Source organism: Macrobrachium nipponense, chromosome 24 (assembly GCF_015104395.2).
Source record: "Macrobrachium nipponense isolate FS-2020 chromosome 24, ASM1510439v2, whole genome shotgun sequence".
NCBI lineage: Eukaryota > Metazoa > Arthropoda > Malacostraca > Decapoda > Palaemonidae > Macrobrachium > Macrobrachium nipponense.
This window is the reverse complement of record NC_061091.1, coordinates 55,066,668-55,080,329: the sequence shown is the minus strand read 5'-3', so window position 1 is coordinate 55,080,329 and position 13,662 is coordinate 55,066,668. Positions and strand designations below refer to the sequence as shown.

Genomic DNA, 13,662 nt, shown 5'->3' with positions numbered 1-13,662 from the left:
TATATATATATATATATGATGGGTGTACACTAGTAAACATTTATTCAGCCTATAACACAAACCCATATCTCCTTACTTGTTACAATGAAAAAATATTATGGCACTGATCATTATAAATATATATCGGCGAGCATTACTCAAACTTGCAACAGATATTAGTAGGAGTAACAATGGGACACAATGATGCCCTCAAAAACCCCGACGGAGTGAGTCAGGATGAGCAAACGAAAAATAAAAAATAAAAAAAAAAAACAGCGAAGAGAAGAGAATTGTGTAACACGGCAAAGTCGTCCAAAAACAACAACGGCAAGAGAATAAAAATACGAGAAAATGATCAGTCAAAATCCTCAGCATGGCAAACAAACAACAACAGGCATGTGTTCACCTGAACAAATAAATGTACTCCTTGTTTACCAACAGAACAGGACAAGGGATGATTCGTTCCATTCTTTTTAAAGCTCTGAGCAATCTCAGATTTCCTTACACGTTTCCATCATTGGAATAATATTGCACTTATTTCAGATAGGAATGGAAAGACATATTTACTCTTTGGAAGAAGTTCTGGAAATGTTTTAACATCAAACTTAACCACCCAAGGCGTGACTAACAGAAGGGACTAACAGAACGGAACTTCAGAAAATGTCAAGTCAAAAATAAAGTTCACGGTGTGGCAAGGATGAATATACACGAGATGAAGGCAATTATTCCAAAATTAAATTACTTGCGGAATCACAAAAAATGTTACAAAAATCATGCTGCTCATTCTACTCTGCACACAAAAAAATCCCACATGATTTGGTGTCTAGAGACAACAAAAAGACTAATGACAAACAATGTTACACGAACCAGCAGACGGTGAAGCTCTCCCGACAGCAATGTTAAATAGCCCAAACACTCACGCAGAAGCCCCTTTCGAATGAAAGTGAAGGATCGAACATAGTAGAGCTGACCAGGACCGAGTTGACATTCCTTTCTTGTAAAATACCACACGTTGCTGAAACATACAACAAACCTCAGCAACAAACCTCGTACAAGCGGCTGAGGATAAAACGGAATCCCGAAAATCAACTTCATTTGTAACCAGAAAGCTAGAGGTCGCGGTACACGAGATCTCCTGGCAATGTCTCGACACTTGCAGCAGACCTTAGGAGTCTGCCGTGTATTGGGTCGCAATATAAACAGTCACGCTAAAACAGTAATAACATAGTTTGTTTGTTTGTATGGCACTTTTACATTGCATGGAACCAGTGGTTATTCAGCAACGGGACCAACGGCTTTACGTCACTTTCGAACCACGTCGAGAGTGAACTTTCTTACTAGAAATACACATCTATAACACCTCAACGGAATGCCCGAAAATCGTACTCACGGCCACCGATATGGCAGGTCAAGACCATACCGATCACGCCACTGAGGCGCTAGTAATAGCATAGTCGTAGCCGTAGTAGTAGGAAGTCTGCATAACTATCCGCATACAATTACTCATTAGCATTTCACAGAAAGGCGTAGCCTTGTGCCAGCATTCCCCTGACCGTAATGAATTCTTATCCGTCCTATCTCACTCCATAGGAATGTGCGCCTTTCCATCGTTTACTTCCTAATGAGCAACTCCTCCAGTCGTCGTGAAGTCCAACCTGACTTGTTCATTTCTGTTAATTTATTACTTTGTCGTTTAACAATAATATATTTTGCTCTTTATATTTTCTTCCGTCTACAAGCATTGTATTACTGAGACTGCGGATGCTAGTCCAACAATTTATCGGCATTTGTTACTTCCATCCAAATGTAGTATATATGCAAAACAACAACGTTAAATTTGACATCTTTTCAACGACAGACAGCCGTAGTATATGTCAAGAGTGAATATATGTTCGAATTATGCTGCACACTATATCATACGTTTTTATTCTGGAAAAAAAGTAAGCTGGCAGCAAAATATATTATCTATTCCATGTACCACTGCACAAGAACACTGAGGGCCAGTGCTTCTATTCAAATGCTTATCATATATAACACAATCCTGCCTCTCCCAACCTCTCATTCAAATATATTCAAGGTTGCTCATTATATTCTACTATCTTCCATTTGGGAATAAAAAACTTGAAGGAAAAAATGTAATTCAACAAGAAAATATCACCAGAACAATGAAAACCCCTCACACCTGTTCTTTATGCCAACTGACATTGTCACCTTTAATTAATGAATGAGAGAAAGTTGAGCAGAGCAGCTCATCCAGAGCCGTGGGAGGTATACTTCCTCTCTCTCTCTCTCTCTAAACCGATGTTATATTAAAGTTGAAAAGGGTAACTATATAACATACTGTAATCAACTACCTACACTTACAGACACGCTAAGAAACACGAACCTCGTATACTAAATATGAAAGACTGCCAAAGAATCTTCTATTCTATCCAAAAAAGTTCGATTTTAACAGGTCACATAAACTAACAACAAACGTGAGGGACATCGAGTGAAATTAAGCAGATTATCTATGATGCGTACTGACATTAAATGATCTTGCGTTTAGTGAGAAAAAGGGTCAATACCAACTACGGAATAGACGCACATATCTGAATTCTAGCGTGAGATCATAAATTTCCCCATCTAGAACACAGCGGCATAATCCCTTAAAGAGTAAGATATCTTGAGAGAGCCTCAGTCTCTCTCTTTGTAATAACACAAATACATACACATGCATAACACTTACACACTTACACACACACATATATATATATATATATATATATATATATATATATATATATATATATATATATATGTAAACTGAATCACGAAGATATGGAACGTGATGAATGCATAAATAAAGGCAAATACCAGACTACTATAGAAATACCTCTATAGACCTTGGTCGGTAGGGCTGGCAACCACTCTCTTGTTTCACCTTTTCCTTTGTAACATTTGCCTTTACATATAGATATAATATATATATGCGCGTGTGTGTTTGTGTGCAATACAAGCCAGCACATCTATATATACTTATTTAAAACAAAAACATGCCTTATCTATGTTAGGAAGGGAAGTCCTTTCATAAACAAAATTTTTGCCATGAACTTTTCGGTATTGATTTTAACAGAGGACATCAAGTAACTATATATCAACATTACATACATAAGATAGACTGCAGCGTCTACATAAGACTAGAAAGAAGATCAACCATAAGCAATGAAGACAAAAAGAAAGGGATATGACCCATCCCATATCTTATAGCGTAGTCCCTAGTTGTTTATCATTGCCATCTGTCTTCTGTTATACCTTTTCTCTCCCGTACAAGTAAACGTTCTTTGGGAAAATCTCTAATCCGCAGATTACGCAGTTCAGTGAACTTTGCTTTCCCTCTACTGACAAGCTATTGAATTCTCTACGTGCCTCCGTTCCTCCCTATTTTTTTTTCTTTTTCGTTCTTTCTATGAGCCTCTCTAGAAATGGGTATTATAGTACCCATCTCACTGGCCATTATAGATGCTCTATATGAGTGCGTTTACTTGTCAATAATAATAATAACCTATTGCCAATGAGTCAACTGGCAGCTAGGCTCGATAATCACCTCCCGATAAGCAAGAAATCGAGAAAAGCATGAGAAGCAGGAGCCCGTCTGCCATTCACGTAAATAACACAGTTCAGAAATAGCGCTGGCATTGTTCGCAGAGTGCAGATGAGATGTGGAAACCTATGGCCTACAAATCTAAAGCCCAAGGAAACATAAAATATGGGACATAATGCGACCTTGTGTCATTTTTACAACACAGCTCATCGGTATCATACCAATTTTACAGCCAAAGCGCGAAACTGATAGTTTTCTTGGTATCCAAGACGACCCAAATGAGAGAGAGAGAGAGAGAGAGAGAGAGAGAATGGTTACATTTAAGCATAAGGGTGACAAGCAATTCGCAATTAAGGTTCAAAACTAAGTAACTGCCTGTCAACTGCAACCAGAGAGATAGAAAATTACAAATATCAATGAGAAAAAAAATCTAGTAAAACCCTATGGAAAAAGGTAGACGGAATAATTTTCTACCTAAAAAAAAAAAAAAAGAAAAAAAAACACCACCGCATTCATCTCACCTCACGAGTAGTATAGCAGTAGTAGCAGCAGCAGCAGTAGAACAGGAGGAAGAAAATATGTCATGCTCACCTCACTCCCAGTTCAATCACAAAGCAACATTTTCTTGCAATCCTACACAACAACATACGCGTAACACTGCACCGTATGCGAATACAACGAACAGCAATTCGCACGGCACCGATATCGTCACCAACGGGGACTAGGAAACCTTTGATCAGAAGCAACACTGGAATCATTCAACATTTCAAGATTGCGATATTATCCCTAAAATCTAGTGCTCAGAAACTTGCACAGGAAACTGAGTCTAATGAAAGCGGTAGCAACCAAATACTCTTAACCAGCACCAACATAATGGAAACAATGCAAAAACAAAAGTGGCGCTTACACATAGGGAAGTGATGTGACCGTCTTTATTGAATAATGGAAGATGAGGAAAAACAAGGAGATATTCCTCTAATTTTTGAACCACAAAACATTCACTCACGCCTAGCGTATCTCACAATATACGTACAATCTACGACGATTCTAAAATCCGTTATTTTTCTACAAGACCTCAACGGTGTTCATAATCATTTTCACGCTACGGACATGGAACCCTACTCAAATGTGACACCAAGTCACGACAGAGTCACTAACCTTGAAATTCCAACGAGCCAGGACTACCTCAAAGCGCACAAAAATTTTTCTCATATTTGTAACACAAAAATCAATGGGCCTTATGTAGCGAGGTCTAAGAAAACAAGAACAGGACAAAATCATTTGAAATGTGTGGCTTCATTCCAGAGGAAAGCGGGAGCAGAGTCCCAACGTGCAACCTGGGGATTACAGATATCCACCCGGTAAACAGGCTGAGAGGTGGCATGGCTTTACTTAAAATGGAGATTATTTGGAGTTGAAAAGACAGAACATTAATGAAAAGGTTTACACCGAATTACTCGTTCAGACAACAAAATATACCCCGTCGCTTTCCCCTATCTAGCTTTTTCTTTGGACCTTCGTTTTACCAGCCCTCATATTACCTTCGCAAATAAATAGGGCACACGTTTCTAACCAGGCAAACACGTTTGACCAAATCACGTCACAGAGGATTTTCAACCCAACCAATACTGGACATCTTGTTTTCTCAGTCACTTGGGAAGACACGATTCCATCTTACGTATTTATTGATCAACTACTCTTGTAACTTGTCTCTCTGCAGGCTATTTTCCCTTTGGGGCTCTCTTGGGTTAATAGTAGTTTGTTGCCTCATTCACTCCGTAAGGGTTTCTGGCTGAAGATTTGAAGAAAAGAAAAAAGAAAACCAATATGAGAGGGTAAGCGAACCCCCACCATTCACCACCTGCACGTCATGACTATAATTTTTTTTTAAATCTATACATTAAACTTAATCATCATTAAAGGAACTAAAATATCACAACAATAAGCGGACTACTTAATGGCAACAATTTTAGTCAATCATTGTTATATACATAATGATATTTAATCGCTTTAAATCAACAACTGACAAGCTTTGAAGGTCATTTACAAAAGATGTAGTTCTAAAAGTATAATAAATTAGTCAATTAAAAAACCATTCAGAAAATAAGAAGACTAATCAAACCTGAATTGGTTACTGTGAGAAACAGTAAAATAAAAAAATAAAAAAAAATAAAAAAAAACACACACACACACGTACCCTTGTAATTCAGCACCCCATAATTATATCAACACTAAGAGAAGCAAAACTTACGACGTGCCCAAAACACTCACTCTAGCCACTACGCAAGTTACAAACAGAAACAAAAAGCACCACAAAACACCCTATGCCCAAGATCTATGCCAACGAGGCCAAAGACGTGCAAACGGAGATAGCGATCGTAAGTACTCGGCGAAGTCTTGGCAAACCCACAACTATTACCAAATGAACGAAAAAAGCGACACGCTTAAGGGAACAATGCAGAAGATAACCAGTGGCGATGACCTAATCCATTTGATGAACCATACAGACGATGCAAGTTTCATTTTTGATTTTTCACAATATAACAGAAAATCCCTTCGTGCAATGATGCCTTGACAGTTCTTCACAATGCAAGAAAATGTGGATGAAATGGTTCATTGAAAAGTTTTAGAAGCTAAAGAAACTAGATATAACGACGACATGTTGACGATGTTTCAATAAGTATGAGAATGTATCCCTAATCAACATGCATTTTTGATGCATCACGATGTAATATCTGATATGATATATTAATTAAAATGCCACACTACGCTAAAGATACAAGAATTCTGGATATATCAATTCCAAGATGATGTTTACAACTTAATAGTAACATTTAACGAACCTATTCAGTAATAATAATAATACTCAATAACTCGAAATATTGGATGTGATTAATCCCACGATAGTACAGAAACCTTACAGACCAGGGGTTCTTAACAGGGGGTATCCAAAACCCCTGGGGTATGAGAACAACATGCTAGGGGTATGGGACTTCATCTCTGGATATTTGTATTTATTTGACTTTCATATGTCAATGGATGCATGGGTACATTTTGTAATAAATAACTATAAAATACTATAAAGGCTTTTGATTTTCTTGTGTGTTCTAGTTCTATAGCGTTTCATACCCAAAGTATGAATTAAACTAAGTATATTAAGTTAATACTGTCAACAAATCGGACTTAATTGGACTTAGACAAAGGGGGTAAGGAACCATATTGGGCAATTCATTGGGAGCCTGGAGTCATCATCAAAAGGTAAAAACGAACCCCTGCTGTGACTAAAGCCATCACATTGAGTATCATATCGTACAAATAAATTTATGTTATACCACTTTCACGTGCTGACCCTAAAGATAATGCAAATTAATTGATATTTCAAGCATATGATTTATTATTAATACCACTATAACCAACGTTACAGCTACCATTATTAATTACTTTTTATCATAATGGCTATTATTTTTATTACAGACATTTATTTTTTAATAAAACCTATGCTTTGCCAGTGTTCTCCATTTCAGCATAACTATCAGCTCGCGATGGGAAGTATGTATAGTACTGCGAACTCCTCATCTGAGAGAGTGCTGGTTCTTTCTTATCCTGTAGGTGACAGCCGTATGTTATCGCATTAATAAGCTTATTACATTATACTGAATATTTGTTGAAAAAGAAAACGTTATTTCTCAGAGGATTGCCGAATCATTATTTCTCCCAATCATTTTCAATTACCTACGGTATTCTAGTTTGGTTTCTGTAAAACGAGGTAAAATATAAGGATAACATGCACCCGCCCCCGCTTTTTTTTTTTTTTTTTTTTCTTTTCTTTGTAACCTCTCCCTCGGCCGACGGTTATCCGTAAATTCCCTTTTGAGTGACTCATTCTTTTCGTTGTCTTAAATACCAAGCTTCCACACCACGCCACGAAAGTTAATTTTCGTCGTAATATATTTAAATACATGCCGAGATTACTTATAGTCTCACCATGAAATAACTTTACACTATGTTCCTAAAATATTTCTATTAGCAAGGAGGCGTCCTGCGGTTTAATCACAATATATGATTTCGTAATACTGAAGGCTTATGTGTAGAAACGGCTGGAAGATATGGGAATCGTGTTAGGCCTTTTTATCTCATGGAACTCACCTTTCAAATGTCAGACATTTTCAATAGGCCTAACTTGACACAATGGACAAGACCCATGTACAATTAATCAGACTGACTCCTAATAGCACATTGCGGTACAGTCATTTATCACACATAACATTAATAAATAATTTAATAAGTTGGCCCAAGATTGATCAGAAGAAAATAATGGCTTTTCAGAAACACTGATCGGCCAAGTCGTTTAAGTAAGCTCCTAGTCTTATGATAAAAGAGGTCCTACGATCATGATAATGGAATATAGTATATACAAACAAACACCTTCAGCCTAATATAACAGTAATATATAACTATAAACAAATATAGTCTGTGCCATCGTAAAAAAAATATTACTTTGGAAAGTCTGAACCCAGTATTATACCGCCTGTTCACCATGTGATATTTTAGCCATCGCCACCTGTTTGCTACATCTTGAACCGTGACCAAGGTATTTGTGGTTTAGAATTGTCAACGCATTGCTGAGAGAGAGAGAGAAAAAAAAGAAAATATCGGGAAGTCTTTGTTTCCACAACAATGAATACGGTGGCGAATGCATCATCTATATAAAAATGGGACAAAGTTATCAAATACAATTAGGATGATACTTCTATTATGAACACAAACCAGTAATACATATTTGACGGTCGTTTTCTCGTGTACGTCATTTGCATGACAAGCGCGTTTAATAGTAATGAAAGTTATTTGAGGTAATTAATGGATAGTCAAGGTGAATTGTCAACTGATGGTTAAGTTACATACGACAAAACAAACCTGTGCATGGCCTTGTCCTCTCAATTACAACTTTGAGGTTAGTAAGGTGAATTACCAACTTACCATAACTTATCTGTAGCCGTGTATGATTAACGAACACCTGCTCTTTTCATCTAACAACAAACTAGCGAAAATAATTTTTTGTATATAGTTTTATGGAAAACGACGTGTTTTCTGTTACATAATAAAAATCCTATAGGCCTAGACTACACAAGTGAATGATACACAAACCATTTAGTCTATTAGCCTATTCATACCTATATTACAAAAGTTTCCTAACTAGGCCTATACTACTTTAGGTCTACAGGAAAAAAGATGTCATACAAACTACCTTTCAGTGATTCAGACTAAGCAATTTTAATTTCCCAAATGTGCGTAGGTCTATTCGTTAACACAACCGACGAAAATTTCCTTCCCGAAATGAAAATAAAAATGAAACGAAGAGCTGCAAACTTTCGACAGCGGAGAGTCCGAGTCTCGAGAAAACCTTCCAAGGTGAGACTTTTTACATCAAACTTCAGAAACAGGTTTTCACCTGATGGCTTGACTTACCTTTTGAACTAACGCTGCAACGGCAAAGAGACAGGCTATTATGGCCCTCCTTTTCCTATTCCTATAATCCATGGCGTCAATATTTCGTCGGTAAACAACAATGAAGACGAAATGAACACGGTGAAACGACACAAGACAATTTTAAGCAGAGAGAACCATTATCTATAACACTGGACACCCTTTTCTCTCCCCCGAACAAACACGATGTTGGTCATTATTTTTCACAAATTTCTGCCATTGGCAACGGCACGCGAGACATTTTCAACCATTCATGGCGTGAGTAAGATTTTCAAACCATCCACAATGTAACAAGCACGTTGCTATCTCAATTCTCTAGTCATACCGCCAGGTAACGTTCGGACGAAAACACCGCGCGCAGACGTCCTCGCACAACGACTACCACAGGTGAACTGACTGAGAAGAGAAGAGCAGCTGCTGCAAGCCTCCGACTCGCGCGACTTTGCCAAAAGGTGAATTCTCCTCCCATCCCCTTCCCTCCTTCCTCCCTACATCTTCCCTGTCTCTCCCAACCCCAACAAACAAGGAAAGCTCCTCTCCCTCCTTCACAAACTAGAAAAGATCTCTCCCCCCCCCCCCCCCCCCCCCCCCCCCCCCACACACCTTAGATATCCCATTCCAATCACCTGCCTTTTCAAATCTTGATTTTTGAAATCTACCCATTCCCGGGCATAAGTGGTGATTGTTGGTAAGTCTAGAGTGAATACAGACTAGAAATGCATAAAAAAAAGTTTTATGCGAACGCTTATGCATATATCCCATTGACACTTATTTGATTAACTAAAGGAAAATACATGTGTGTGTGTACAAGATATGATACTGCGATAAATATTTGAAGATGTAAATAACTGCATGATTCCATTTAATAATACATTGAGAAAAATTTCAGTGATGTGATCAACACTTGATCTTTTTACAAACTTCTGTAAATTGGAAGACAAGACAATCCGGTGAGTTGTTGTATTAGACGTATTCAAGTTAAAAGTACCCAATGACCACACGCTCACACCAGCGGGCGCAGACACACACACACACACACGCGCACACATACACACACGTATATATATATATATATATATATATATATATATATATATATATATATATATATGTATATGTCATATCACATTATCGTGATTCACATACATACATCGAGCTACAAATGTCCTTTGATATCTAATTCACTCTACCTCGGAATTAATATATTTTCATATATGCTTAACCGGAGGGGAATTTTATTAGGCGATAATAGAATTGTCGGCGCCCGGGCGCTAAACCCAGGACGCCATACAAATCCAGGACGTCAGTGAAGCTATTTACCCACTCCACCACCGCGAGAGGTGGAGTGGGTAAATAGCTTCACTGACGTCCTGGATTTGTATGGTGTCCTGGATTCGCGCCCGGACGCCGACAATTCTATTATCGCCTAATAAAATTCCCCTTCGGTTAAGCATATATGAAAATATATTAATTCAGAGGTAGAGTGAATTAGATATTAAAGGACATTTGTAGCTCGAGATATTATTATTATATATATATATATATTATATATAGATATATATATATATATAGTATATATAAGAGAGAGAGAGAGGAGCGAGAGAGAGAGAGAGAGAGAGAGAGAGAGAGAGAGAGGCCTCATCTATGATACAACGACAAAACTGATGAATTACTAGCGCTCTTCCCATATAAACCAAATACTTTCTAAGACGCTTTTGCACCAAATTATGCATAGCTAGATGGTTTAGATTAAGTTGGCCTTATGCCAGCAAGGGCATTTACCCAATAGCCACCTGTAAGTTTAAGGTGATAATAGGGATAAGAGAAATACTCCTGGTGTGGACCTCTGGACTGGGCACAAGCAACCGTGAGATTTAGAAATACAGTTATCTTATCTCTCATTTCCACTCCACCGATCTACATTCTCACACTTCGTGTATTTGGAATTTTTTTTATATCATAAAACCTTCGATTATGGAATTTTCACCTAATCTCCGTTTTCCCTTATTCTTTTAACCTTCAATCCTTCAAGGCCTGTCGCTTCTTTTAAGGGTTAATTCCCTGGGATTTTTTATTTATTTATTAACCTCTCCTTAAATGTGTCCCCATAAAGGAGTACGGCCTAAATTATGTTTGTTATTTAAAGTCCACACTATTGGCTATTTTGCTTTTTATCTTTATTCATTTATTCGCTTCTTTCCGATCCCTCTGGCCTCTACCTACCTACCTAGTTGTCCAACCTCTTTGTCTCTTGTCCCATGATGATCACTTCTCATTCAAATATATATTTATATATATATATATATATATATATATATATATATATATATATATATATATATATATATATATATATTGTGACGAAGTGCCAAGTATCTGGTTACTACACTTACCATTCATTAATTGTTACCTCACAACAGCCAAACACCTGAACCTTCATCACAGGTACTAAACGACTGAATACTCTAAAGGCAACAATGATCCCTTAAATAACTTACCAGTATTGCAGAAAATCAGACTAAGTTCATCAAAACAGGTGTGAGGTAATCTTATGTGTAATTTAATTAATTAAAGGGCATCATTCCATCAACAACTTTAAAAGTCTAAGTATTTCCCTAATTTCAGAAGTCTAAGTACTTCCCTGGTTCTAACTCACTTCAAGTAAATTGAAGGAAAACAGCTCAATTACCACTCTATGTTTCTACCTAAGCTAAATATAATCATATGTAATTATACTGGTGAAAAAGAAAACACTTATAAAAATTTTAAATACAAAAATGTATTATTAAACTGAAAATTTATGAGTGAAATTCACAATATCAGGGAAAATTACTGTTACTTGAAAACAAAGCAAAGTTTAATTAATTCTTGAATCAATTAAGCAAAATTAAATCAAAATTAATTTATCACAAAATTCAAGGAAATTAATTCAATCAAAATTCAAAAGTGTTAGGTAATAATTAAGATTTGGAAATTAATTCACAAGTGCTAAACAACAATGAAACTTTAAAAGAATTCTAAGTAAATGCAAATTAATTCACAAGTGCTAAATTCAATTAAATGTGCAATGATTAATTAATGAAAACAACTAAGTTAATCAATTTGTGAATGCAAATGAAAACAGAAAAATGTGGAAAATACCCAAATTGCAAAAAGCACTAATCACACAGAATATAAAATAAAAACACACACTTCGATAAGAAAATGGATAAATGCACGAAGAAATCACCTCAATAAGAAAAAATGAAACAAACACAAAATACAAAAATTTGCAATGTGTAAAATTTGAAATCGTTTCACTCAAACCATTGTAACTATTAGTTCTCTAAACCATGGTAACTATTAGTTGCAACTAATAAACTTTCATTAACACACATTACCTTGGTACCAATTGTCTTTCTACTGAAGCTTGTTTCACAATTCACAATGTTTCAAAAAGGCGCCGTTACACACTTGTACAATGTTTGTTCTGATTCCACAAAAAGCACTAAATAATACTAAATAACTCTAAGAAATCCGAAATCTAAAAGTTACGAGTGACCAATTACGTTACGTTAATATGAATTTAAAAGTAGCGTGCGCGAGAGAGAGAGGGGAGATCTAAACGCCAGGAATTCAAAGTCAATAATAAACGCTTTTGCTCTCTCCTTGTATGGGTAACTCAAGAGATTGCCCACGCCCATTTCTTTTGCTTACTTGTTAGAATATCCTCTACTTTAGTTTGCTCTCGTATCCATGTTGCTCTTTTTCTGTCTCATAGTGTTATTCCCATCATTATTCTTTCCATAGCTATTTGTGTTGTAATAAGCTTATGTTGTAAGGCTTTAGTAAGGCTCCAAGTTTCTGATGCACAAGTTAATACTGGTAGGACCAACAGATTAAATACTTTTCTTTTTAGAGAAAGGACCATTTTACTTTTCATAATCTCATTTTGTTTACCAAGAGCTCTCCATCCCATGTTTATCCTTCTTTTAATTTCGGTCTCGTGTCCTGGGGAAACACTTACAGTGTCCTACTATGAGATTCAGGGTCTCTGTAACACGGTTTTTTGGACTTTGCTCCTTGTCAAAGCATCGGATGTAGCTGAAAGTTGACATATGTATATTTTACAAACACACACAAATTTTGTCAGCATTATCAATAACCTAAACCCAATAGTTTTAATTTTTATAGAGTAAAAATGATCTAGCCGACGCCATGGCCAATGATTCCGAACCAAGAGTCGAAAACATTCATTACGTAAACAAGGTAAACAAACACCTTTTGACTAAATGTTACCCCGCCCATCCACCAGACAGAAATTCCATCGGCTCTGAAACCCAAAGACTTTATGAATGGCGGAACGATACATAGATGTGGGTGGGGTATCAGTGCTAGCGTAGTAATACTACTGTAGCAGTAGTGCCGCAGCAGTATAGCAGTAATATACATGAATTAAACGTTTAGACCAACTGCTGGGATCCTTGAGGATCATTTAGCACTTCTTACAACTACTTGAGAAATTAGTTTTTATAGCCAGAAGTTAAATTTTCTAACCCAACAATGCGTAGCCTTCAGTGTTATCCTGAATTATAACGAGGCGAAAGTGGGTGGAGCCTCATGAAGTCACCATTTTG

At 36.7% G+C, this 13,662-nt stretch overlaps 1 protein-coding gene across 1 annotated transcript in view; it reads right to left on the bottom strand.

Annotated features, from left to right (window-relative positions):
- LOC135205644 (tyrosine-protein phosphatase 10D-like) overlaps window positions 1-9,447 on the bottom strand; it is a 247,217-nt gene extending 237,770 nt beyond the window's left edge. The window contains 1 exon segment of the mRNA XM_064236462.1: window positions 9,029-9,447. Within this exon segment, the coding sequence (XP_064092532.1) occupies window positions 9,029-9,100 (72 nt within the window). The 5' untranslated portion in view covers window positions 9,101-9,447.
- Window positions 9,448-13,662: the final 4,215 nt, after the last annotated feature.